Source organism: Symphalangus syndactylus, chromosome 4, assembly GCF_028878055.3.
Source record: "Symphalangus syndactylus isolate Jambi chromosome 4, NHGRI_mSymSyn1-v2.1_pri, whole genome shotgun sequence".
NCBI classification, from domain to species: Eukaryota; Metazoa; Chordata; class Mammalia; order Primates; family Hylobatidae; genus Symphalangus; species Symphalangus syndactylus.
In genome coordinates, this window is record NC_072426.2 from 55,172,569 (window position 1) to 55,196,886 (window position 24,318).

Here is a 24,318-nt window from a genome sequence, read left to right on the forward strand (position 1 = left end):
TACTATAATTTGAACAAGGTGATTTCTCCAACCCTTTTAACCACTACATGTTACAGCACCATAAGATTTAATTAACACAACAAATCTAAAAAAGGAAAAAAAAATCTGCCCTCATCTCTCCATGTCAGAAACAAGGCTTAATGATTGTGGGATTATTCCAAAGAATAGGAGAAATGAAATTTATAGGAAAAGCTATAAATTAATAGTGTTTATCTTGCTAATGAAGGAGAAATAAATATTTGTTTAAAAAATGCCTAAATACAATTTTGTCAAGAATGCATAATTTTTTTAAATTGTAGGCAGATTAAATTTAAAGAAAGAAGGCCAGGCCTCATGGTTCACGTTTGCAATCCCAGCACTTTGGGAGGCCGAAGTGGGAGGACTGTTTGAGCCCAGGAGTTTGAGACCAGCCTGGGCAACAGAACAAGACCCAGTCTTTACAAAAAATAAAAAATTAGGCTGGCATGGTGGGACGTGCCTATAGTTCCAGCTACTTGGGACTGAGGTGGAGTATTGCCTCAGACTAGAGGACAGAGATTGCAGTGAGCCATGATCACTGCACTCAGCCTGGGTGACAGAGTGAGAACCTGTCTCAATAAATAAATTGACAAAGAAAATAATTTATCAGTCCAGACATGCATCAAGGCAGGCCTAGGGGTAGTATGGAATACGGATCCAACTCATATTATGAAAGACAGGTTCTTATCTAGACTGTTAGAGTTTCAGTCTGGGACAAAACTAAGTCACACGAATAAACAGTCATGATAGAGGGATAAAGGCTATGCATGGGTCCGTGGATTCCCACTCTCCAAGCTGATACAGTGCTGCCTCTGTCAAATGTCCAAATGAGACCAACGATGAGCTCCTAATAACACCATCCCTGGAGGAGATTTCTGGCCTGTTGATTATTTTGGGCCTGTCCTACCCTAGAAGGGGTTGCAATTCAGCTTGACTGGAACAGACACATTTTGAGGATATGGTTTTGCCTTTCCTGCTGGCAAAGCCTCAGCATCTGGGGGCTACAGAGTGTTTGATCCGTTGTTACGGAATCCTGCGTGACATCACATCAGACCAAAGAACTCACAGCAAACGTGGTACACCCCTGGGTACATGATCATAAGATCCACTGGATTTATAACCTGCCACATAACCCAGAAGCTGGCCTTTTGAAGGGACAGCTGAAGAACAAGATTGGAGCTGATATACTTCAAGGATAGAGCTGCATCCTCCAAGATGAAGTATACACGTATTACTAATCATTATATGGTACTCTGTCTTCAACAGACAAAATACATGGATCTGAAAACTAAAGGGTAACAGCAGAAATTATCCTTTTGCCATCACTTCTCACTCCCTCAACTCTGGGCTCTGTTAGTTAGAAATCCTATTTTTTAAAGGAAATGCTTCCTTCAGCAGACACAGCAGAAATTCCATTAAACTTAAGCTGTGGCTGCTACACAGTCACTTTGGGGTCTGTGTGCTGAGAGACCAAGGAAAGAAGTCACTATCCTGGCAAGAGTAACTGACCCAGAGCATCAGAAAAAAGTAGGGTTGCTGTTCCACACTGGGTACAGAAAGAAATATGTTTGGTACCCAGATGATCTACTGGAGCATCTTTTAGTAATTCCTTGCCCAATTTTGAAAGAAAATGTTAAGTGCAGCAGCCACAGCTTGGGAAGCGCATAATGGCCAAGGTCTAGACTCCTTAGGGAAAGTCTCCAAGGACTTTATCTTCTGGGGGAAGATATACCTTATTATAGAAAACCAGTGTAGTTACCAATATTTTTAATATATTAGTATAATTATTACAAACAGGAAAGGAACAATAAACATAAAAAATCAAAACAGTAACTCTTGGTGGGGAGAGAGACAGAACTGAGATTGGGGATGCACACAGGGAACTTCAACAGTTTGGCAATTCCTCCAGAAGAAAACCCCAACATAAGGATTTGAGCATAAGTAGTTTATTCAGGAGGTTATCACAGGAAACACTAGTAAACTACTTATTTCCCTGCAAAAGCAGCGAAGACAGGTGAGAAGAAAGTAAATCTATACAGGCTAAGTTAATAAGCGGGTTATTACTGTGGACAACTGGGGCTCGATTTCACTTGGAGACTGTTTCCTCTTTGAGACTATACAACCGAAATTATTTTTGCACCAATCTAATAAAATATCAGTGTTCCTACCTGAAGGCAGGCGGCTTGGATATTTATCCACCAGCTTTTCCTCATTATTAGTTGAGGGCTGTTCCTGGTAGCCTTAACTCCCTGGCACTTCCAGCATGCTCTGCCTGCAGGAGATAAGCATATTTCTAAGGCTAGAGTGCACAGAGGCATATCATCTCAGGTGCTTAGAGGAGACATCCATTACTGCCTTTTAGAAATACTGAGTACCAAGGAGATATGCCTTCTATTATACTAGTCTACTTCTTAAATTGGGGGTAGTAAAAAGGGTATTTATTGTATTATGTGTCCTATATACATGAAATGTATATTAAGTGGACTTATACATATTCCTTAAATTACCATTTTATTCTTTGCAAGGTGTTTGTTAGAAATGTGGACTTCTTAATATGTTTTTGTTTTCACCAATCTGCTCATTTGCAGCAATGGGACCATAGACTCCCTAGAGTCACTGGGCTATAACACATTATTTGAAAAAGTTGGCCCTTCATTGTAGGAAGGCAGTTGTAATTAAGTTTAAATATGGTATTTTACCAAGCAGCAGGAACTAATTTGCAATAACTTTAGCAACTATATTTTAGGAAAATAGCATGACATGAAATTAAACTCGATTTATGTGTCTCGTTTTTTGTTTTTTTGGTTTTTTTTTAGTATGTGGATCATTTTTATATAGTAGGATTTTGGTATTTGGGGTTTCAGAGTTCATATACCACGGGCTATGAAAGCTTTTTTAATTATAGTTAACTCAAATTCCAATTATAGTATTCCAAGCAGAAACAGTTCTATAAAATCCTCTATTGTGTGGCTGGCATGTTACAGTTTCGGTTATTAAGCCAAATGCACTATAGGCTAAGCTTAAGGAGGAGGATCATTCAATTGACCAAGGCAAACAGAGCTGACAACTGGACTATACTTTACAGAACAATACATTACAGTTGGACTCAAGGGGGAAACTGGGAAACTTGGTAATTTGTACCTGGTTACACAAATGGCCAAAGGTGCCTGAATTATTTTTAGAGAATTATTGTTGTCCTTTCAAAATCCATACAGTCAATAGCTCTACATAAGGTAAGTTAAACAGACAGCAAATATTTATTCACTATATTACCCCTTTAATAGAACAGCTTTTTAAAAAAAAATTGAAAAAGTTTTTCAAGGTTCGTTTTGAAAAAATCCTAAAGCCTCCAATACAATGCATATCTGTATTCTTTAATACAAGTTTTAATATAATGCTCTGTCAGCAACTACCTCCAAGGTAGCTGAAGGTTAATAAAACACTTTTTACAAAGGAATTGACAATTCACTAGCTTAAAGGTCCTTAATCTTTCTCTGAACAAGACCAGACTCACCAGTCTATATCTGAAGGTGGATCTCTGTTTACATTGTCTACAAATTGACCAGAAGCTGTGGAATAAGCTGTTTCAGAATAGCTCACAAAGGCTAAATCTATAGAGGTAGAGATGAGGGCATAATAGAAGAGTTGGTAACATAACATGTTTAGTGGGACATTTCTAGCAGAGATTATGAGAGTAAAATGCACTGTGATTCCCTTTAATTTTACCTACCAATTTTTGCCCAGGCCTATTTGATGAGGCAGGCCAACTTAGTATGCCTTTGCAACTGCAAACATTTCCATTTTGTAGTCATTAGTTTAACTCTAAAATGGATTAATTGTTAGCATTTGAAGATTCTAATTTTTCTCCTTCATACACCAACCCAATAAATAAACGGACAGATGGATGGATGGATAGGTGGATGGATGGATGGATGGATGGATGGATGGATGGATGGATGGATAACTGTAATTTAAATTGGAAATTTTGACTGATACAACAATATACAAAATACATTTCAAAGTGAAGTGTTGGACCAGAGAGCCTAAATTTCAAGGACTGTGACTGATATTAAAGTTCTAATACCCACAACATAGATATGAAAGATGATGGTAATTGAGAGAACTTTTGTGAGGATTATTTCAGTGGAAAAATAAATGTACTGTGAAGGAACAGTGATGATGGTTGTATGTACTACATCTCAAGATAGTCACTGAACTCCATAAGTATTTCCTGCACAATCTTGTATTTAAATTTTTGGTATCTTGTTCATCATGGTTTTTTATTTTAATAATTATTTTTAAAAATTTTCTTAAGATATGTTTATCTTGGCCGGGCATGGTGGCTCACACCTGTAATCCCAGCACTTTGGGAGGCCGAAGTGGGCAGATCACCTGAGGTTGCAAGTTCAAGACCAGCCTGACCAACATGGCGAAATCCCGTCTTTACTAGAAATACAAAAATTAGCTGGGCATGGTGTGCCTGTAATCCTAGCTACTTGGGAGGCTGAGGCAGGAGAATTGCTTGAACCCAAGAGGTGGTGGTTGCAGTCAGCCGAGACTGTGCCACTGCACTCCAGCCTGGGAAACAGAGTAAGATTCCATCTCAAAAAAAAAAAAAAAAAGGAAAGAAAGAAAAAAAAAAAGATATGTTTATCTTAATTACTGAGTTTTCTGGTACTTCCTTAAATTTTGCACTCAAAAGAAATGTATTACTAGTTTCACCCTAGTCCCAGCCCTCATTGGGAGCATATAAGGTAATGCCTGACCCTTATCAGAGCCTGATAAAGCAGCCTAGAACAGCAGGATAGAGGTGGGAGACCAGGAAGGTAGTGTACACTGTTCTAACAGTGGGTCAAAAGTAAGTGAATTCTAGGGACTAGATGAAGAACAAGAGGTAGAAATATCAGTTTAGGGTTATTTAAAAAGGTTTTCTGTCCAAGAGTGTAGTCTGTGAGGGCTGAGGCAACCTAGAAATAAACGGCTTTGGGAGATACTCTTGCAAGACAGAAATTGAAGGGCACAGAGAGTGGCCAACTGAAACTGAGGCACTGCCACACTTGGAGAGTTAGACTGAGAGCCTGGGTGGTTGCAGCGCCCCTAACTCTCTGCTCTCTACCCTACCCTCCAATCCTGGAGGGGTTAAGCATGAAGGTTTATGGCATATTCTTCCTTGAAGACTGCTGGCCTGCCTACAGCCAGGTCTTGGGGCCTGCCTACAGCTAGGTAGTGGGTTGGGGAGGAGAACTCTTAATTTTGAATATATTAGACAAATACACTAAATACTGAATTAAGACTGTTTTTTTTATATTAAAGTGAACTTAGGCCACAAGGACTATGTTGCAAAACCACAGGGGCACCATCCCATTACAATCTATTGAAGCTGGGCTCCAGGAGACTCCATTTATAAAGATTACAATACAAATGTTGTCCCCTGGAGTTGTGCAACTCAGAGGCTCTGATAAAACATTTATTACTTCAATGACCAGAAAAATCATAGGGCTGCCTATGCAGCCCAGGAATAAAACTTCTCCTAGTGAAAGATAAAGATGAAAAATAATTTATATTTCATTTAAACTCCATAAATTGTGCCTGTTCGACTTATGGGTAGAAAAGGATGGATGAATGAATAAACATAGATATTAAAAAGTCAATTTAAGTTACTAAAGGAGGGTGATCCTACTTAAACAAATGTGAGATGATTTAAGAAGCAAATTCCTATTGAAAAGGATAGACACATTTACTGAAGCAAATTTCAATTTCTGATGGACAGGATGCCATTAAGGGACTTTATCTGTATTTCAATGGTTGATATCCCATATAGATAAGCTAGTTGAAAAGGGAATTCTGTGCCCTGATGCTCTTGGGAGATACACACCCATCTAACACAGCTGACATCTACTGTCTTGTTTGCTAATCAAATCTCTGACAGCCACCTAGTGTGTTGCCACATTTCTGTGGTTCTCTTTTCTCCAGTCTCACTTCTACCATCCTAGTTTCAGTCCTCATTTCTCAGCAAGGTTACAGTAATATCTAATTAGCCTTCTCCTCCAAGGGGTCCCTCAAGTATCACCCACATTTGGTGACAAATGAAGCCTTCTAAAATACAAATCTGATCAAAAGAACGTAAGTGTGTGGGTATCTACACATAAACATGTATACATGTGCACATATATATACACACATACATACGTATATATGAAAAAGTACACATATGAAAAAAGACAGGTGAAGAAAGTTAGTCCTGGCCAGAAGGAAGTAGGCAAAAAAGACTTATTGAAAAATTGACACTGAGCTGATTCTTAAAAGCTCAGTGGGTTCAGTCAGGAAGTGCATGGGCTGAGGAATGAAATTTCCAGGCAGAAGACAGAAGACGTAAAAAGACAGAGAAGATGTAAGAGATCATAGTTCCTAGTATACCAGAAGGGTATAAAGGATGTAGACAGATGAAGTAAGGAACTTGAAATTTTATGCTGATAGCTGTATGGAATCACTGAATGATAATAAGCGAGGACATGATACAGATTTGTATTTTATAAAGATGATTCTCTGGATGAAATGGATTCTGGGAGCTAAAAAGAAGGGAAAAACATTTAGAAGATTATTGTAGTAATCTATGTGAGAAATGGTGACTATGCAAATATGAAGAAGACAGGATATAACTCAAAGAAATTAAGGAGTAAAACTTACTTAATTTGTTAATAAAATGGAATACAGAAGGTAAAAGAGAGGAAAAGACTATAAAATGATTCCTGGAATGGCAGCATCATTCACTGACGCAAGACACGTAAGGGGACACAACACGTTTTGGAGAAAAGTTAAGCTTCTTTGCAGTTGTGTGGAATTTAAGTGCCTATAGAGCATGCACGTAGAGGTACCTTATAAGGAATAGGTACCAAGTAGGAAAGATGTCTGGGCTGGATCTCTAAATTTTAGAGACATATGGTTTGAACATTAAGACATGAGAATGAAAAAGATGATCGAGGTAGATTGTATGGAATAAAAAGTGATTTAAAGATGCAATTCCAACATTTAAGGTATCTGTCAGTTAAGGAAAAGTTGCTTACGGAAAAGCCTGAAAAGAAGAATCCAGAGAAGAGGAACGTTGAGAAAGAAAAAAGTCAGCAAAAGAAAAGGAGAAATTAAAAAAAAAAAAGAAGAAGAAGAAGAAGAAGAAGAGTCAATGGTATGCAATGCTACAATGACATAAAATAAGGGCCAGGATGTGCACTGAGTTTGGTAACTAAAAATTCATCCATACTGACCTTAGTCAGTAGTTTCAGTGGACTGGTGAATATGAAAGCCATGTTGCAGTAGATTGAGGTATTAATGAAGGATAAGCATGTGAAGACAAAAAGTACAAATTATTTTTTCAAGAAGCCTGGCTATAAAGAGAAGGAGAAAGGTTGAGTAGGTTCTAGAAATGTCAACAGAATTTAGGTATCTTCATGTCTTGTAATGGGAGAGACTTGATCGTCTTCACATCCCACCTCACCCAAATAAGCAAATAAATAAAAAAGAGAGTGTGATAGGAAGAAACAGGAAAAAAAAAAAAAAAAAACTTTACATGTGACACACTGTTGCAATTTCAAGCCTTGCTTTCCCTTGACTGAAATTGTGTCTATTTTTCTGTTTATAATGTGGCACAGTGCCTAGACCATAGCAGGAATTAAAATACACGTTGAAAGAGTAAGTGGGTTGACATGGTTTGATGTTGTCCCCACCCAAATCTCATGTTGAAATGTAATCCCCAATGTTGGAGGTGGGGCCTGGTGGGAGGTGATTGGCTCATGGGGGCAGATTTCTCATGAATGGTTTACCATTCCATCGGTACTGTCCTCGCAATGGTGAGTTTTCATGAGATCTGGTCATTTAAAAATATGTGGCACCTTCCCCCTCTCGTTTGCTCCTGCTTTTGCCATGTGATGTGCCTGCTCCCCCTTTGCCTTCCACCATGATCGGAAGCTTCCAGAGGCCTCCCCAGAGGCACATGCCACCATGCTTCCTGTATAGCCTGCATAATCATGAGCAAATTAAATCTCTTTTCTTTATAAATTACCCAGTCTCAGGTATTTCTTTATAGCAATGCAAAAACAACCTCATACGTGAGTGTAACAATTAATAGGAGTAAAGAAAGTAATAGTAGGTAACTTTGTAATTGAGAAGGCATAAATTGAGGTAATTGTTTGATGGTTTCTTTCCTCTGTGAAGTAATGTGCAGGTTGTCTGCTCAGGGCAAAGGTAAAAGGCTACAGGAGGGTGATTAAAGGCACAGCCATTATCGAAAATGTGGAGGAAGCTGAACTGAAATACACAGAAGTCTTGCCAGGGAGTGCTGATAATTACTCTAAGACTAGAAACCATGCATGCCTAATAGCACCTAGGTCAGTACAGGAAAAAGTGAGAGAGTTTTAAAATTGGAAACAGGATATCAATTGAATAACGAATTTAAACAAACAGGAGGGGGCTTTAACTTGAGAGGAAATAGAGGCAACAACTGAGAAAATTTCTCTCCCAGCCAATAACTAATGTGCAGAAGAAAATAAAGGAGCTGAGAGCATGGAAAGCTGTGGTCAGAGTGGCATGTTAAATACAACAGAAGGAGCAGCTTTAATGATGACAGATCACAGGACACAGCCCTGGATATAAGTGGATAAAGCATAAAAGAAGTAAAGGTCATTAGATACGCGGGGGTTAAGGAGCTGTGAAGCCAGACTGACAAGTGGCTTATCCACACGGACTTTGAGGTCACCCAGGATGATGGCAGGACACAGATGATGGTGAGCCAAGTACTAAGATTTTCAGTGATAGATGGAAGATGATAATGCTAGAGGGAGTGGATGGTAGATAACAATGATGAAGTAGGCTGGACCACAGCCGAATGGGAGTGGTCTCAGAAAACAATATTTTGTTTTGAAAAAGGCAGAAACATAATGGTTTGGATGTGGCAGTAGGGAGCTGTGATAATGCAAACTCATCTTTTTCTACCTGTGGTATGAGGGGCATAGGAGATGAACAACGTCTTATCCACATTGCTTGAAAGGGGCTCATCATTTTTGGGATAAACCTAGACTACTAAGAAGGAGTCATAAATCCTTCATGCAAGATCATTCAATGGACACATGAATCTTCTAAAATGGCTGTTTTCTTAGGCTGTTTTGTTATTAATGAGAATTAGTAAGCCACATTCACCACTCTATGGTAGACATTCCTGCACACTGCTGTACATTTATAATCTCTTTGAAAGAAAACCAACCAGTCATCCCAGATACAAAATCTAAAACCTAATTAAATAGGTCATAATATTTCTGAAATTTAGAGGCTAATCATTAAAACAGAATGAAATAAGCTTTGTTGGCAAACTTCAGAATTCTCTCTCATTCCCCATTCACTGCTAGGGATTTGACAGTAACCTTAAGACTTTCCTGTTACTCCTTCTATCTGTCCCTCAAATCCTTCTCTCATATATCTCTGATAGAGACCTCTATTTTTTGACATATAAAAAGCTAAACAACCTAAGATCAAAAAATACGATACACAAATTCTGAGATGATTAGAATATGCCTTAAAATGCTATTTCACCATAAGGATATATAAAGAATAATACTCTACAAAAACACTCCCTTCTATTATACAATGGGGTAAAAGGATTTTTGTGATCTCTAGAACATTATTCCTTTGAGATGAGATTTTAACATCCTATTGCCCTTGCTAACGATGTCGCTGGGCTTCATGATAACAATATTCCTTTGGTTATCATGAATCAGCTGTTTTTGTCTTTTATGTCTACTCTGAGCTACTTTCAGAGCTACTCTGAGACCTTTAGAAGGTCATTACACCTGGGAGAAGAAGGGTTGCCTGACTCACTCTTGGTAGTTCGAGGCAAGAATCTTTGAGCAATCAGCATCCAAGCTGTGACCTGAAGCAATAGAGGCATGGACATTCAGGGGATTGGGGACTGCAAGAAGTTTAATAGATCTAGATCTTGGAGTACACAGTAGGGAATGGAAAAATCAACTGGAGATTTAAGTAGTGGCTTTGTAAACCATGTTAAGGATTGTGGTTTGCACTTTCCCTTGGAGGAATAGAATAGGGATCCTCAGGAGTTTCTGCTGATTTCCACTTCTTCCAGACCACTCCGAGGGTGATGTTGACTGTAGAACCCAGAGAGAGAGGGTACAGCTATAGCTCTACCTCAATAGCATCTGCATCCACATGCACACATATACTTAGTCCACTCACAACCCCAAACTGCAATACTCAAGTCTTTTAATATTATCAAAATGGAAAAGAAAGGGCTGGGTCTGCCCTGAGCTGGTTGGCTCAGTCATATCATCAGTAGAAAAGGTCTGTAGAGAAACTGGTCCCTAAGTTCTGTATATTCCTTTCTAGATGGACTACAGATAAGTGAAAAAAACCGAGAGGCTACAGAATTGGGTATCTGGAGAAGGAAAAGTGTAATATTAAAAATGTAATCTGAGCATTAATAAAAAAAACTAATGATGCTACTTAACAGAGATAACAGGATGTCCTACCTAAGGTTAAATTAGGTCACTGCCACTGATAAATTTAAGACTGAAAGTTTAACATGCTTATTTTGTTACCAGCCTTCTGTGAGCCCAAAGGCTATTTGCTTTACATTGATCCTATTTGGATCCTTCTGCGAAGCTTAAAGTGGCCATGAGACACAGGTGAGGTAGTGGTGAAAATGGTAAGAAGCCATTTTAGTTTCTTCCTGCCAACCTTCCTTCTTGAATCAGACACTTTCATTTCAATTGCTATGAGATCACATAGTGAAAACATGTATTCCCAGAGGGTGATACAGTGTAATATTATCCTTAATAGGCAAATCCAAGGCATAGCCAGTCCCAAGTTGATCACTAGTGCAAATCGTAAAATACCTAAGTAACTTTTAGGTGACTTTCTCATAAACACCAGAATGACACAGGTTTTCTTAACAAAATATCACAGTGGTTTGAGACCTAGGATGCTTCTAAAACATTGTTATTGCTCCCAGATTTCGTTTCTCAGAGAATTAGGAGAGAAACAAAGGTTTATTGAGGACCTGTTATCTATAAGTTGTTCAGGTGGGTGCTTTAGGGAATTTGTTCATAAAATGTACATATCAGGTATTATTATTGTCTTCATTTTATTGATGAGAAAACTGAGACTCAGAGAGATTGAGTAAGTAATCTGACGAAGATTCTGCAGAGTAATGTACGCTTAGTCAGCACTGAAACCCAAGTCAATGGGTCTTGTTTCTAAAACACATGTTCTTTTCACTCTACCACATTTCTATTTCAGTGACCAGATATATGTATTTTTCTGACCTAGAAAGAAAGATTGGATTCATTATCCATAGGCTTCTGGGTTCACAAATCACCATAACCAGTCAACTACCTGAGAGACTATTTAGTCCTCAGCTTTAAACAAACTTTTCTACTTCCCTCCAAGTTGAAACTGTAATAGAGACACAAAAAACCCTTCAAAAAATCAATGAATGCAGGAGCTGCTTTTTTGAAAAGATCAACAAAATTGATAGACTGCTAGCAAGACTAATAAAGAAGAAAAGAGAGAAGAATCAAACGAACGCAATAAAAAGCGATAAAGGGGATATCACCACCAATCCCACAGAAGTACAAACTACCATCAAAGAATACTATAAACACCTCTATGCAAATAAACTAGAAAATCTAGAAGAAATGGATAAATTCCTCGACACATGCATCCTCTCAAGACTAAACCAGGACGAAGTTGAATCTCTGAATAGACCAGTAACAGGCTCTGAAATTGAGGCAATAATTAATAGCTTACCAACCAAAAAAAGTCCAGGACCACAGGATTCACAGCCGAATTCTACCAGAGGTACAAGGAAGAGCTGGTACCATTCCTTCTGAAACTATTCCAATCAATAGAAAAAGAGGGAATCCTCCGTAACTCATTTTATGAGGCCAGCATCATCCTGATACCAAAGCCTGGCAGAGACACAACAAAAAATGAGAATTTTAGACCAATATCCCCGAAGAACATCGATGCAAAAATCCTCAATTAAATACTGGCAAACCAAATCCAGCAGCGCATCAAAAAGCTTATGCACCACGATCAAGTGGGCTTCATCCCTGGGATGCAAGGTTGGTTCAACATACGCAAATCAATAAATGTAATCCAGCATATAAACAGAACCAAAGGCAAAAACCACATGATTATCTCAATAGATGCAGAAAAGGCCTTTGACAAAATTCAACAACGCTTCATGCTAAAAACTCTCAATAAATTAGGTATTGATGGGACGTATCTCAAAATAATAAGAGCTATCTATGACAAACCCACAGCCAAGATCATACTGAATGGGCAAAAACTGGAAGCATTCCCTTTGAAAACTGGCACAAGACAGGGATGCCCTCTCTCACCACTCCTATTCAACATAGTGTTGGAAGTTCTGGTCAGGGCAATCAGGCAGGAGAAGGAAATAAAGGGTATTCAATTAGGAAAAGAGGAAGTCAAATTGTCCCTGTTTGCAGATGACATGATTGTATATCTAGAAAACCCCATCGTCTCAGCCCAAAATCTCCTTAAGCTGATGAGCAACTTCAGCAAAGTCTCAGGATACAAAATCAATGTGCAAAAATCACAAGTATTCTTATACACCAATAACAGACAAACAGAGAGCCAAATCATGAGTGAACTCCCATTCACAATTGCTTCAAAGAGAATAAAATACCTAGGAATCCAACTTACAAGGGATGCGAAGGACCTCTTCAAGGAGAACTACAAACCACTGCTCAATGAAATAAAAGAGGATACAAACAAATGGAAGAATATTCCATGCTCATGGGTAGGAAGAATCAATATCGTGAAAATGGCCATACTGCCCAAGGTAATTTATTGATTCAATGCCACCCCCATCAAGCTACCCGTGACTTTCTTCACAGAATTGGAAAAAACTACTTTAGAGTTCATATGGAACCAAAAAAGCCCACATTGCCAAGTCAATCCTAAGCCAAAAGAACAAAGCTGGAGGCATCACGCTACCTGACTTCAAACTATACTACAAGGCTACAGTAACCAAAACAGCATGGTACTGTTACCAAAACAGAGATATAGACCAATGGAACACAACAGAGCCCTCAGAAATAATGCTGCATATCTACAACTATCTGATCTTTGACAAACCTGACAAAAACAAGCAATGGGGAAAGGATTCCCTATTTAATAAATGGTGCTGGGAAAACTGGCTAGCCATATGTAGAAAGCTGAAACTGGATCCCTTCCTTACACCTTATACAAAAATTAATTCAAGATGGATTAAAGACTTAAATGTTAGACCTAAAACCATAAAAACCCTACGAGAAAACCTAGGCAATACCATTCAGGACATAGGCATGGGCAAGGACTTCATGTCTAAAACACCAAAAGCAATGGCAACAAAAGCCACAATTGACAAATGAGATCTAATTAAACTAAAGAACTTCTGCACAGCAAAAGAAACTACCATCAGAGCGAACAGGCAACTTACAGAATGGGAGAAAATTTTTGCAACCTACTCATCTGACAAAGGGCTAATATCCAGAATCTACAATGAACTCAAACAAATTTACAAGAAAAAAACAAACAACCCCATCAAAAAGTGGGCAAAGGATAGGAACAAACACTTCTCAAAAGAAGACATTTATGCAGCCAAAAGACACATGAAAAAATGCTCATCATCACTGGCCATCAGAGAAATGCAAATCAAAACCACAGTGAGATACCATATCACACCAGTTAGAAAGGTAATAATTAAAAAGTCAGGGAACAACAGGTGCTGGAGAGGATGTGGAGAAATAGGAACACTTTTACACTGTTGGTGGGAATGTAAACTAGTTCAACCATTGTGGAAGTCAGTGTGGCGATTCCTCAGGGATCTAGAACTAGAAATACCATTTGACCCAGCCATCCCATTACTGGGTATATACCCAAAGGATTATAAAACATGCTGCTATAAAGACATACGTACACGTATGTTAATTGCGGCACTATTCACAATAGCAAAGACTTGGAATCAACCCAAATGTCCAATGATAGACTGGATTAAGAAAATGTGGCACATATACACCATGGAGTACTGTGCAGCCATAAAAAATGATGAGTTCATGTCCTTTGTAGGGACATGGATGAAGCTGGAAACCATCATTCTCAGCAAACTATCACAAGGACAACAAACCAAATACCGCATGTTCTCACTCATAGGTGGGAATCGAACACTGAGAACACATGGACACAGGAAGGGGAACATCACACACTGGGGACTGTTGTGGGGTGGGGGGATGGGGGAGGGATAGCATTAGGAGAGGGATAGCATTAGGAGATAGACTAATGTTAAATGACGAGTTAATGGGTGCAGCACACCAACATGGCACATGTATACATATGTAACAAACCTGCACGTTGTGCACATGTACCCTAAAACTTAAAGTGTAATAAAAAAGAAAGAATGAATGAAAGAAAGAAAGAAAGAAAGAAAGAAAGAAAGAAAGAAAGAAAGAAAGTGTATTAGGTTGATAGCTCCCAAGTGATACGGTTTTAATTCTTTGAAAAAAGATAAAAAATCGCAATGTATCTAATTTTGAAAGCAAAGCTTAAGTTATGAATGTAAAGGACTTCCCATTATGACCTTTGTCCCCAACTCATGAGTGTGTATGTGTGTTCTTTTTCTTTCCTTTTCTGACATTTAAAAAATTATTTTTTAGAGATGGGGTCTCTCTGTTGCCCAGGCTGGAGTGGACTGGCATGATCACAACTCATTGCAATCTCCAGCTCCTGGGATCAAGAGATCTTCCCGCCTTAGCCTCTCAAGTAGCTGGGACTACAGGCACATGCCATTACACCTGGCTAATTTATTTTATTATAATTGTTACAGCCAGGCTCTCATTATGTTGCTTAGGCTGGCCTCAAACTGCTGGTTTCGAACTCCTGGCCTGAAGTGATTCTCCTGCCTCAGCCTCTCTAATAGCTGGGATTACAGGCAAGAACCACTGCACCAGGCAACTCTTTTTCTTTTTTAATGAAATAATAGAGCTAGTAGAAAATAGTTTGCTTTTTAAAGTGCTTACTTAATAAAAAAAAAAAGTGGGCAACTCGAAATAAAAAATCAAACAATATCTAAAATGTTTAAAAGATTTTTAAAAATCAAAGTATAAAATAATATCAAAATTTAAAAACCGGGATTCTATTCCCCAAAGTTCTGTTCAAATCTGTTAGATTTATCTTCCCTTGACCCTAAGTAATATCTTGGGCAAGCCCTAGAGCTTCTTTCCTGACCCTTAGTTAATAAGATGTTATCTGGTCACATTCAGTCACAATAATAGACTCATTTTAGTAATAAACATCTTAAGACTAGTAATTAAAACTCTTTACTTCACACAAAGTTTCCTCCCCAAGCTTGGCCTGTTCCTGGCTGGCAGCCTGAAGTAGGGAAAGGAGAGATATGGTGACCTTTTCTTTGTACCTTTCTAGCTACCCTCTATCCCCTGACCCCACATACATATTGAGCTGTGGCTTCTGACTCTACTGGGTTTGGGGATGAGAGGCAGTGAGAGTAAAATGAAGGAGTGGTTTTAATTAATGGCGCAGCTAAAACTGGATTTTGTTCTCTCTGCACATGGCAGATGTTTAAAGCTCATTCTTTCTTTTATGCAAGTTTTTATACTATCCAGCCTCATTTGTACCTCTTGAAATTTTGCTCAGTGGCCTATCACCATTCAGGATCAAGACAAAAATCAATGAGCATTTATTGTGTGTCATGCACTGTACAAAGTGCCAGGATATTTATCCAAACTCCCGGCAATGCTAAGCGCAATGCAAAAAGACATATTAGAAAACGAATCTTATTAACTTTAACTTTTCAACTGTATTTCATCATAAAGTCTTACTTTACAAGGTAATTGCTGTTGTGAAAAAGGGATAGGTCATGGTCTCATTTCCCAGATGTTATTTGATATATGCTATAAATTATATTAGCTCCAACATAGTCTGCACTTTGAACTTAGAAAAACAATCTTCAGACAGCATGCATTCTAATTCTTGAAATAAGTATGCCCACAAACTGTAGTTTAAGACAGAATAGGTATGCTTCTCATGTTTTAATTCAGTTGAATTTCAGATGATCTCAGGAATGTACAGAACGAGAATTAATTAATAATTAATTAATTAATAAGAATTAATTAAGAATTAATTAATAAGAATTAATTAATTGCTTGACATAGGTGATTTCCTGAACTTTAAGCTTCCACATCACAGTACGAAGTTGGTTCTAAGATAAGAAATATAATAAATTCTCGCCCAAGGACAGACCTGAATCTCCAGTTGCCTGGAGGCTGACTCAACTGAAATCATGGCGTTTGACGGCACTTGGAAGGTAGACCGGAGTGAAAACTATGACAAGTTCATGGAAAAAATGGGTAGAGACTTTATTCCTTTGTGGCTCATTCTTTGCTTTCTTACAAACATTTTTCTTTCTAACTCCTAAATCTCTAGATTACAGATAGCTTACAGATAGCTCCTGATGTGGCAGTGAGGATCCAGAAGATGTTCAGAGGAAGGAAACCATATTCTCCCTTCTTACATTAGGAAGAATCCACTATCTTACTAATGGAAGAAAAGATTCTTTGAGTGCTGTCCTCTGAAACACACCAAAAAGATCCAGATATGTTTCCTTCACTCTTTAACTGAAAAATGACTTTTTTTGTTGTTTACAGTAAGAAAATGGCAGCATGTAATGATAACTTCCAGATCTGAAAATGTTAAATTCTAGGAGATGGAAAAGCAAAGACCATATAAGAAAGTAATGAAAAATGTTCTCCTAAAATTTATAGCTCTGAATAAGTTAGATTTAATTCTCATTTCTTCTAACTTAAAAAATTTTTGGAATAATCTTGAGAAGCTATGTAGTTTTCTTCAGGGTGTTTTTTTTTTTTTTTTTTTTTTTTTTTATTATACTTTAGGGTTTTAGGGTACATGTGCACAATGTGCAGGTTTGTTACATATGTATCCATGTGCCATGTTGATTTCCTGCACCCGTTAATTCGTCATTTATAAATTGATATCAATACTCTGGCAGCCCATATACCATACAAGATAGGCAAACAAATTTGTGTCATTCCCCTAAAAGAAAAATCTGCATCAATTATAGCTTACAGTTTAGGAACTCTAAGTTTAAATTTATAAAATTTGTAGATTCTTATGGTAATTTTGGCTTAATATTTGCTAATTTTCTCATTTTTGTGTCAGAAAGAAATGCCACAAGAAACAAAGAGAATTATAAAGTTCAAAATGTTAAAGCCACTATGAAAAACAAAGGGGCATTTAAGAAAAAAGAATACTGTATATGTGGAATTAAAGATGTGCTTCCTTACAAATATATGAATATACATTTTAATCCCTCATTTGATATTTCTAGAATTTGATTTACTTAACACTGAAATGAACAGTTTGTTAATCTTATTAAAGTTGCTCAGCTCTAAGATTCTATAATTCTGTACTCTACTTAATTTTTCTCAAGTTTTGGAAAAACAACTTTAATCAGTTCTCTTGATCTGACTGAACCTGAACTTCCATAGAAGCAATCTGAATGTTCTTGTGCAAAGGCAATGCTACCGAGTTTTCTTGCCACCCTCAAAATAAACAAACAAAACATAACTTGGAAAAATAAACACTTCCTATGGGATTTGACTTTATTTTCTCCATTGTCTTACCTTTTGCAGGTGTTAATATAGTGAAAAGGAAGCTTGCAGCTCATGACAATTTGAAGCTGACAATTACACAAGAAGGAAATAAATTCACAGTCAAAGAATCAAGCACTTTTCGAAACATTGAAGTTGTTTTTGAACTTGGTGTCACCTTTAATTACAACCTAGCAGACGGAACTGAACTCAGGGTAAGAATTTTTTTTTTATGAGCAATGCATTCTTGATTTTTCTACCCAATATTAAAATGATCTCTGCTCTATTTCATTGGATGGTTTAATTAATGCAGGTCTCCTTCATTAACTGAAGAAGCCAATGAAGTTTGTCTACATTATATATTGCACAAATTGGCAGGGTATTTAAATATGCTTTTATTTTTATATGCATCTGTGAAGAATCTGAATTGAACAATAAGAATTAGAAAACTATCTTTTGAATGACTGAGTATAGACCTATTGACAAAGAAATTTAAAACTGTGTTTTTAAACAGTATAGCAAAAGAAGCCTTCAGAGCTAATATGTAACTTAACTGTAATAGCAATTTAACATGTTGAAATAATAAAAGAAGTGAATAAATGAACAAATGAGTGAGTTACCAAATGGAAAGATCTGATGTATTGTAGGTCATTGGGAGTGTACCTTTTCATGTTTAAGATAACACATTTTAGGAAGTCATCATTTTCAACAAATTTTTAAAAACTTTTTTTAGCCTCAACATTTTTCTATTTAAATTACATGTTTGTAATGGCAATTTAACTACTGAATGTTTTAACAGTTATGTCTTTCTTTAGTTCCACAATCACACAAATTAAAACATGCACAGAGTTGTTAACATCTCCATGAAACTAATTTTAACCATGACTATATTTCTGGACACGTAACATGAAAGATTCAGAAAGAATTGCTGCTCATCTGCCTTAAAATTCAGCATATGGAAATTATTGAAGAGAACAAGCATAATGGTTATCAACACATACTCTGTAGCCCAATGGCCTAGGTTCAATCCTGACTCTGTGACTTTAGGTGAATCACTGTGCCATTTTACAGTCTCCTCTTCTGTAAAGTAGAGATAATAGTATCAGTTTCATAGGGTCACCATGAAGATTAAATGAAAAAGTGTGTCTACAGAACTCAGAACAGTGCCTGACATGTGTAAGACCCTAATAAATGCCATTATTATTATTATTATTATTATTATTATTATGTAGGGGACCTGGAGCCTTGAGGGAAATAAACTTATTGGAAAATTCAAACGGACAGACAATGGAAATGAACTGAATACTGTCCGAGAAATTATAGGTGATGAACTAGTCCAGGTGAGTTGTAAAATTTATAGCTATTTTCAAAAGGCAAAAATTACCACAAAACAATAATTTTTGTCACTGCTGAGCCAGATCTTCAATAAACAGACTACTTCTTTTCTCATAAATCTTACTGATTTTAAAAATATTGTATAGCTATTTTCTGATGCCTATTTACTAAAGAGAACTTACATATGTCAAATAATCAACGCCTATTTTAACTGACAATGTAAATGACTACAAACCAACATGGGTTTTAAAATGGCTGTATCCTATATCTGTATAAAATCTTGCTATCAAGCACAAGAAAAAATTGTATAAACTCATATTCATATAATATATATGAATATATAATATAAAAATAGTATAAACTCATATAGTATAAAACTATAATACTACTTTTTCTTAATTTAGATGTAAATCTTAAATTCTTCTGTTTGTTAACACCTTTCAGACTTACGTATATGAAGGAGTAGAAGCCAAAAGGATCTTTAAAAAGGATTGAGCATTATTCTTGGAGCACAGCTCAAAATACAAATTGGACAGACGATCTATATTGTACCAGAACTGTTTCTTTCACCCCATCATGTATAAGGTTACTGACTGATTGGTCCTTTTATAAACATTGGTATATTTCCATTCATGCCAAAGCAAAAGAAGTAAAAGCTAATTAGGATTTAATTTGTTTTATATTCTCTAAGATATATATATTTACTAAAAGAATTTGTGACATTTTAAACAACAAAAATAAATATTGTGTCCATGTTGCTTTATATGTAGCCTTGCCTTTTAAAACAAAAAGTATGTGAATACGAATTGACAGATTGTTTTGGTAGAGAGAGGGTCTTACTCTTTCACTCAGGCTGGAATGTAGTGGAGAGATCATAGCTCACTGTAACCTCAAACTCCTGGACTCATGCAATCTTCCTGCCTCAGCCTTCTGAGTAGCTAGGACTATGGGTACATTCCACCATGCCCAGCTAATTTTTGTTTTCTTTTTATTTTTTTTAGAGATGGGGTCTTGCTATATTGCCCAGGCTGGTCTTGAACCCCTGGCCTCAAGCGATCCTCCTGCCTCAGCCTCTCAAGTTGTTTTTTTTTTTCTTTACATTTGATAAACTAAAAGCATAGGCTGCATATGAGTCTTTAACATCTTGCACTGGTTGTGAATAATTTTCTGGCACTGGTTGTAAGTAATATCTATTATTATAAAAATAATATATGCTCAACCAGAAAACTTAGAAATAAGAAACACAAATGGAAAATAAGTATTTCCATAACTCATAATCCAGAGATAATTGCCATTCTGATTTTGATAGATATCCTCCCAGCCCTCTTCCCTGGGGGTAGATATTTCCCAATACATACCACTTTGAACAGGATGATAGGAAATAAATGATGTACTACGTTAAATTAAATTATTGTATAACATTTTTGTACACATCAGTCATTCCCAGGCTTGGCTGAAAATCAGGATCATCTGAGAAACTTAAACAATTTCTGCATTCTTAATCTCCACTGTTATTCTATTATATCAGAATCACTAATAGAACCAAGAATTCTAGAAAATTTCCTGGTGGTGATTCTGATGCAGGCTGTCCACTAACTAGTCTTTGAGAACAATGGAGATATCAGTTATCAATGTTATTTTTAACCACCCCCTTCTTTTTTGTTGTTGTGGGTTTCTTCACATAAACATATACGTTGCCAATTTTCCAGGGCTCAAAAAGTTTCCTTTTATTCATATTTTCACATGACGTAAAATTTTATGTGCTTCACGTAATTGTATTTTAGCAGGGTACATATTAGGGGATGGAAAGAGGGATCAAATTTTTAAGCATTTGCAGCTGCAACTCTATAGACTTTTGACAAATTCTTTTTCACACTGATGTAGATAACAGCTTAATATTTACATAGTTCTTACTACTTGCCACACACTGTTCTAAATGGTATATACATATGACATATACGTTAAAATGTAGAAAGAAAAATGTTTGAGTACCTAATGAAAATGAATAGATTAGAGAGTATGTAATCTTTGAAAGTTGAATACTGCGTGTTCTCACTTTTAAGTGGGAGCTAAATAATGTATACACATGGACACACCAGAATGTAGAATAATAGACACTGGAGACTTGGAAGAGTTGGAGGGTTGGCGGGGGGCGATAATAATTTACTTAATGGGTACAATGTACATTATTCAGGGGGTGATGGTTACAGCCCAGACATTACCACTATGCAATATATCAATGTAACAAAACTATACTTGTACTCTTTAAATTTATATAAAAAATACCTTAAATCTATGTTCATTTTATAATTTCATAAAAATCTTCACATAGGAAATAGTAATTATTTAGATTTTCACATGCTTCTCTTCACAAAAGCTCAATGTACTTTTATCCCTCTAATCTTATGTGTCTACCATATATGAATCAGGAAAAGGCAGGTATTAATCTCAATACAAAAATTGAGAGAGACAAAGGCACAAAGAAGTTTATTAGCTTGTCTAATATTGTACAAAGTCCATGATGAACGGAAGAATTAAATGTAGGTCTTGACTTTCAGCCTAGATCATTATGATCTATGCTATTACTCAGCCTCTTATAAACAAAAATATATTAAGAAAAAAATGTCCTTAATTCCTCAGTGGCACCCAAGAATAGCACTCTAAATGAGTCAGGTCAGACTGTAAAATAATGGTGTTCAGTGATTAGACACTTATCTATTTCTAGTCTCATTGCAGGCTGACTTTTTTCACCATTTATATCTTTTCCAGAATTAAATTTCCACTATTTATTAGTATTGGAGAGCAGCCTATTATTTGTTAAGTGACTTCCATTTCAACAACCCTTTTTTGGGAAAACTAACCTTGTCATTACACCACCCTGCTTGGCCAAAAGAGGGTCCCTGACCCAAGAGCAGCCAATCTACCACAATTTGGCCGGATCATGAGCTCTGTGTAGAAGGAAAAATGACAACTAACTGAACCTGCAAGAACCTCTTTTTAGGGAGTTTGAATTTGAGAAGTACACAGTTAGTGTTGATAGCAAGGAAAAAGGCTTAAGGAGGACAAACAGAGCAGACAACAAGTAGAAGTCATGAGTACCTGAAACTATGAACAAGCAGAAACCATAGGGTAGATAGCAGAATGTCGGGGCAGTCAGAAGCAGTTGTAGTAGTAGAAGCTGAAATATTTACACATGCAATATGGTATCTGGGATTTGCTTCAAATTGCTTTCTCCTCAATCTTTGGTTGGGGAGGAAGATTGATACAAGTTGGCAATTCTTGCAGCTGTTGCAAAGTGCCTGACACATAATAATATATGATAGGTTCACTGAATAGGAACGTAGGAATTCATTATACTCATCTCTGTACTTTTGTATGTATTTGAGATTTTCCATAACAAGAAGTTAAAAATATAGTATTTACATACACATATAACTCCAGAATCCAACCACTTCCCATCACTTCCACTGCTATCACCTTAGTATCAGCCACCATTATCTTTTTCCTGGATTACTGTTACAACTCTCTAAAAAGCCTACAAACTTCTACCTTCCCTACTCCACCCCTTTAGTCTCTTTTTCTACACAGCAGCCAGAAGGATCCTTTAAAAATCTAAATCTGATCACATCACTTATCTGCTCAAACTGCTGCAATGGCCTCCCATTTTCACTCAGAGGAAAAAGCCAATGTTCTTACAATGACCTGTAAGACCCTATATGATCAGATGCCCTGTTACCTCTCCAACACGTGGTCCTGTTTTTCATGAAATATCTGGGGGAAGAGTGTTTCAAGCAGAGGAAACACCCTGGAGCAGACACCAAGGCAGTAGCAAGCCTGGTAAATTTGAAGAACATACCCTGGAAAGAGTCCCCAAGATCACCCAGAGCTGACCAAAAACAAGACCAATGTTCAGGAAATACAGGCTGACTCAGCTTTCCTAAAATTTAGGAATGATGTGGTGAAAGAGAATGGGTTTTAGAATCACAGACTTGCTCAAATTCTTGTCTGCCCATTTACTGACTAAAATTCAAGTTCTGATTCTCTATTTTTCTCATTTGAAAAATGGGGAAAATGTAATGATTTTCTGAGCTTGTTGCTAATTGAGATATTACGTATAAAACATCAAGTGCAATGCCTGGCATATATCTGGTAGTCAAATATAACACAAACATGTATCCTTCCTCTGTAGAGAAAATGGGGCAAAGTATATCCTGAGTAGATGGGAAAACTCTTTTCTTAAAATACCTCTCATGGAGTCTGTGTGAGAGAGTGAGCCTTGGCCTGGTAGATGAGAATACTTAGTTCCGGTCCAGTCTGTGACATAACTAGCTGGGGACTTTGGGAGAGTCTCTTCATCTCTTTGGAATGTAGTTTAATCATCTTTAAAATGAGAGGATTGAACTAGATCTCTAAATTTTCTTTCAGTGCTAAGATTCTATGATGTCTGAATAACATTTAGTGATTCCTTCCTTTCTTAAGCAGCCCTTTTGCTGTGGGTCACAGGGGACAGGACATTAGAATAATGGAAGGTAGGATGGGAAGAGGGAAATATTTACATTATAAAGTATGGCTGGTTTCATGGGTGTACGGCTTGTACAGTCTCAGAGGGCCCTGTGCTTGGTTTAATGCTCTTTTCTTACTGTCCTAAAATTCTCAATACTTTTTGAACATCTTCTGCATTTTCATTTTACACAGGGCCCTGAAAATTATGTGGCTTGTCCTATTTCTATGGATTGACTATTAATAAGTACAAAAGATATTTTCCTATGAGCAACTAGAGAGAATGGTAGCAAGATATCTCTAGGCACCTAAAGAGGGGTGAATGGATGCATGGAAAAGATAGTTGCCTGGGATAAAATGGAAGTGAGATAAGGTTATGTGGGGATGGGGAGGGGAAAAAAGAGGTGGATGGTCACTTTATCATTATGAAGTGCTTCTTTACCTTTTGCTACTTGCTTTCTCTAAACTATAGTATAAGAATGCCATCTGCTGGCCAAGGATACAGACTCTTTCAGAGGTTTCCAATGCAGTGTCTTTGCTGCATTTCAGTGTCTAGGGAGTGTTCCAGAAAGGTCTGATATACCATATTCTACACTTTAAAATGTTAATTATTAAATGCTTCTTCAGTTCCAAACTCCACACTAAACAAAGCTAATACAAAGACTCCTCTTGAACCGATCCACTAAAACTGCTTTCATTTATTGAACAAAAAATAATTTTAAAAAAGCACTATGTGCCAGACAGCAAGTATTTAATGATGAACACTATT

At 37.0% G+C, this 24,318-nt stretch overlaps 1 protein-coding gene across 1 annotated transcript; it reads left to right on the forward strand.

Moving 5' to 3' along the window:
* The first annotated feature begins 16,351 nt into the window (after positions 1–16,351).
* FABP2 (fatty acid binding protein 2) lies at positions 16,352–21,438 on the forward strand. The gene is made up of 4 exons (XM_055274718.2): positions 16,352–16,454; positions 17,757–17,929; positions 18,947–19,054; positions 19,494–21,438. The coding sequence occupies exons 1-4, from the start codon at positions 16,388–16,390 to the stop codon at positions 19,542–19,544; spliced, it is 399 nt and encodes a 132-aa protein (XP_055130693.1). The 5' UTR covers positions 16,352–16,387; the 3' UTR covers positions 19,545–21,438.
* The last annotated feature ends 2,880 nt before the right edge of the window (positions 21,439–24,318 follow it).

What these genes read in the sequence shown, in the direction of transcription:
- FABP2 (XM_055274718.2), top strand. Translation starts at nt 16,388, where the DNA reads ATGGCGTTTGACGGCACTTGGAAGGTAGACCGGAGTGAAAACTATGAC. An exon ending in CAGACGGAACTGAACTCAGG is followed by an intron (nt 17,930 to 18,946) that starts GTAAGAATTTTT and finishes ATTATTATGTAG; the next exon opens with GGGACCTGGAGCCTTGAGGG. An exon ending in TAGGTGATGAACTAGTCCAG is followed by an intron (nt 19,055 to 19,493) that starts GTGAGTTGTAAA and finishes AACACCTTTCAG; the next exon opens with ACTTACGTATATGAAGGAGT.